Here is a 4,562-nt window from a genome sequence, read left to right on the forward strand (position 1 = left end):
AGGTCACAGGAATATGGAAGTAAGAAGGCTTCATTTCCCAGTTGTGTCCAGATTTAATCCCGGCCAGAGTTTTTAACCAATTTTGTGTGCGATCTCATACACATTTTTTGAAATGTTCACTTACTCAGCTATTAATGACAGTCTGTGAACTTCCCCACACCCCCCTTTATTGAGACGTAATTGACATTTAACACTGAGTTTTAGGTGTACGATGTGTTGGTTTGATGCGCCTGTATATTGTAAACTGGTCACCACTGAAAATAGAATTACCAGGGGCACCCGGGTGGCTCAGTCGGTTAAACGTCTGCCTTTGGCTCAAGTTATGATCCCCAGGTCCTAGGATCGAGCCCTGAGTTGGGCTCAGCAGGGAGCATGCTTCTCCCTCTGCCCTTCTCACTGCCCATGCTCTTTCTCTAAAATAAATAAATAAAATATTTTTTAAATAGAATTATCATATAATCTGGCAATGCCAATTCGGGATATAAACCCAAGAGAATTGAAAGCAGGGACTTAGAGATATTTGTACAAACAAGTTCACAGCAGCATTATTCACAACAGCTGAAATATGGAAGCAATCCAAGTGTCCCTCAACAGATGAATGGGTAAGCAAAATGTTGCGTATACAAGCAATGGAATATTATTTAGCCTTAAAAAGGAAGGAAATTCCCTGGTTCTCCCCTGTCCCTTTTATCTTACTGAAAGCTCTTTTTGGATCCCACAGAGCCCCCCCCCCACCAAGAGGAAGCAGAAGAAATCCCTACCCGGAAGGCAGACAACCCCCCCTTCATCGCCATCACCATGTGGTAGAGAGAAGGAAGAGAAATCAGGGAAGGCTTTCAAGAGGAGGTGGTACCTTGCCAAGATCGGAAGAGGCAAATTCCTGTTCCGTGAGAATGGGGCCCGGAGACTGTTCCAGGTATCAGGCAGAGCAGGGTCAAAGAACAGTAGAGGGATGTCTGTGCCTCTGCTTGCCTTGCCGCCCACCCCAGACAGACTTCTGTTTCCTTTAGGAAACCAGAAAAGCCACACCAGCTGGGTGACCAGCTTCTGATTAATATTCTAAGGGTTAGTATTTTAAATTAATTTTAAGATTAAATTCTAGGGGCACCTGGGTGACTCAGTGGGTTAAAGCCACTGCCTTCGGCTCAGGTCATGATCCCAGGGTCCTGGGATCAAGCCCCACATCGGGCTCTCTGCTCAACAGGGAGCCTGCTTCCTCCTCTCTCTCTTCCTGCCTCTCTGCCTACCTGTGATCTCTGTCCGTCAAGTAAATAAATAAAATCTTTAAAAAAAACAAGATTAAATTCTAAGGAGGGCTGTGACTAGCTCTCCCTTACCGCACTATAAAGATCTTCAAAGGGAAGCACCAAGAGAAGGATTCTTGGGTCTTACTGGGCTCTGGGTCAGGGAGCTGGATCAGAGGCCTCTCCTCGGGCCCCCTCTAGCCTCCTCCTCCAAATCCGCTCTGGGGGAACCCACTTTGGGGGAACCCAGGACAGGTGAATATTCTGGGAGCTTTCTGGGACAGGGAGGAGCTCACCCTCATCTCCTCCCTTGCATTGTGAAATCTTCTGAAGGCAGCAGCAGGCAAGGTGATGTCATAGACCACTGCCCAGGCCCCTCTCCCTGCCTCTGCCTGCCCCGGGTCAGCCTCGGCCTTTTCTCGTCACACCGCTGCACTCCAGAGGCAAGGATCGGCCTCTCCAAGCAGCTTACCTGCCCCCTGCGGCCATGGATGCCAATCGGTCCAGCTACAGGAAGCCCCAGCCTTCCCCAGAGGCCTCCAGGCCTGGCGTGAACCCCAACTCAATCCTGGCGAAGAAGACCCCGCAGCAGGAGCCCCCCAGCATGGTGGGTGACAGGTTGCCCCCAAGGACCGGCGCGGTGGTCATTGACATGGGCACGGGCACCTGTAAGATGGGCTTCGCGGGGCAGGCCCGGCCCACCTACACCGTGACCACCGTCGTGGGCTACCAGCCCAAGAAGCCGGCCACCAGTGAGCAGCAGGTGCTGGAGACTTTCATCGGCGAGGCCGCCCGCAGGCGCCCAGAGCTGACCCTGGTGCAGCCGGTGCGGAACGGCATCGTGGTGGACTGGGACGCGGCCGAGCTCATCTGGCGTCACCTGCTGGAGCACGACCTCCGCGTGGCCCCCCCGGACCACCCGCTGCTGTTCTCCGACCCGCCCTTCAGCCCCACCACCAACCGCGAGAAGCTGGTGGAGGTGACCTTCGAGTCGCTCCGCTCGCCTGCCATGTACGTGGCTTCCCAGTCGGTGCTGTCCGTCTACGCGCACGGGAGGATCAGCGGGCTGGTGGTGGACACCGGCCATGGGGTCACCTACACGGTGCCCGTCTTTCAGGGCTACAACCTGCCCCACGCCACGGAGCGCCTGGACCTGGCGGGCGCGCACCTGACCGCCTTCCTGGCGGAGATGCTGCTCGGCTCGGGCTTGACGCTGGGCCAGCAGGACCTGGACACGGTGGAGAACATCAAACACCGCTACTGCTACGTGGCCCCCGACTTCCTCAAGGAGCAGGCCCGGCCGGAGCAGGAGTACCAGCAGACCCTGCAGCTGCCCGACGGGCGGACCGTCACGCTGGGCAAGGAGCTGGTCCAGTGCCCCGAGCTGCTGTTCAGCCCCCCCGAGATGCCGGGGCTGGTGCCGGTGGGCATCCCCGCCATGGCCAAACAGAGCCTTCACAAGGTGCCCCTGGAGGTGCGGGCCGACGTGGCCCAGAACGTGCTGCTCTGCGGGGGCTCCTCGCTCTTCCAGGGGTTCGAGGGCCGCTTCCGGGCCGAGCTGCTGCGCAGTCTGTCCCCGGAGGCCCACGTGGTGGTGGCGGCGCAGCCCACCAGAAACTTCTCGGTGTGGATCGGGGGCTCCATCCTGGCCTCGCTGCGCGCCTTCCAGTCCTGCTGGGTCCTGCGGGAGCAGTACGAGGAGCAGGGGCCCCACATCGTGTACCGCAAATGCTACTGACTCCAGGCCGCGGAGTAGGGGGTGGGGAGGAGGGTGGGGGGAGGCAGTAAAGCTTCCCATACCGGCCGACTCTCTTCTGCCTTACCGCACGGCCCCAGCCTGGTCCACACCTGATCCACCCAGACTCGCCGTGGGTTCTGACCCCACGGAGATCCACTCCCAGACATCCTGGTTCTGCCCTGCCCTAACTCACCTGCCATGATCCAACCCCAGAGACACCCAGCTCTGACTCCCAAAACCGACCTTCCTCGTGATCAACCACCTGGTCCTAATCCTGTCAAACCCACCTCCCGTGATCCCTCCCCAAAAGCACTCTCAGGCTGGGACCACTTTCCAAGGCTATCCCCAGGACTTCCCTAGATTCTCATCCCCTAATCTCACCCCAAAGATCTATTCCTTTGATATAAATCTCCTCCAAGTTTCCCCTGGGCTCTAAGCCCACAATTCAGTCCCTATGTCTTGCAAGGACCCCCAACCCATCTCCATGACCTGTTCCTCCCCAAGGAACCTGCACCGGGTGTTCCAACCTCCAACTCCCAGAACCTTTCCATAAGTGTCCCAACCCCTAAGTGCACCCTCAGAATCTTCCCCCATTTCTAATCCCCCAAACATACACCCAAGAGCCACTTGCCAAGATACCCCTAGTTCAAGCACCTCAAATCCACCTTTCAGTGGTTTTCCCTGCCTGATTATCCAAAGTTCTCCTATACCCTGATATTCTGAGCATCCCACCCCCAAGTGTCAAAACTCCATACCCACCACAAAGACCCATGTTCTGATCCTCAAGGGGGTCTCCTACAATGGCTCCCTAAAGGATTCTCCAGTGGCTTCTCCAAAGCCCATCCTCCAAATTCCACCCACCCCCATAACTCTGCCCTCCCTGCATGATTTGTCTCCTTCCATCCCACACCCATGCCCCTATCCATACCCTCCCCCAAAGAACAGCATGTTCTGAATCCTCAGACCCTCAGGACAGCCCCACTGCTCTCAGCTCACCTCCTTGCTCTGTGTCTCCCACATGGCCTGCCTTGCAATGTACCTCCTATCCCCTTTCCTCATCCCTTCAAATCCTCCTAGGAAGGTTCCAGTCCCCAGCACCATCCCATGATCACCCCACTAATGCCCCAGGCCCTCTCCTGTGTCCTGAACTCCCCCCAACTCCCTCCCCAAAGACACTCTCCTAGTATTGCCCCATGATGGACACCCAGGGCATTCTACCCCAGGATTTTCAGACTCTCCAGAAGCCCACCCCCACAAACAGCCCCCCAGGGCTCCATCCCATTAGTTGAGACACCAATAGCCAGCAACATTCTTGAGGAATGCCCAGCCTACAATGACCCTGGGGCAGATACCCTAGGGGGCTCCACCTGGACATTGGCTCCCTCTTGACCCCCACACAGGTCCCGAGGGACCAACTGTCCCAGACTGTCCTCCCACGGAGGCTGGGCATTCTCCCCACAAGTCATCCCGGGTCCTCTGTCCTCCCTGCAGCCTTGTCCTTGGCTACACTGAGCCCCTGCTGGAGGCAGGACGCTTTGCCTTCATACCACCCAGCACAACCTAAAGAATGTCAGGAATCC

General features: G+C 56.6%; 1 protein-coding gene across 1 annotated transcript; it reads left to right on the forward strand.

The window, feature by feature from the left end:
• The first annotated feature begins 1,731 nt into the window (after positions 1–1,731).
• On the forward strand, positions 1,732–2,982 carry ACTL9 (actin like 9). Its single transcript, XM_045989923.1, has one exon. The coding sequence runs from the start codon at positions 1,732–1,734 to the stop codon at positions 2,980–2,982; it is 1,251 nt and encodes a 416-aa protein (XP_045845879.1).
• Positions 2,983–4,562: the final 1,580 nt, after the last annotated feature.

Source organism: Meles meles, chromosome 20, assembly GCF_922984935.1.
Source record: "Meles meles chromosome 20, mMelMel3.1 paternal haplotype, whole genome shotgun sequence".
NCBI lineage: Eukaryota > Metazoa > Chordata > Mammalia > Carnivora > Mustelidae > Meles > Meles meles.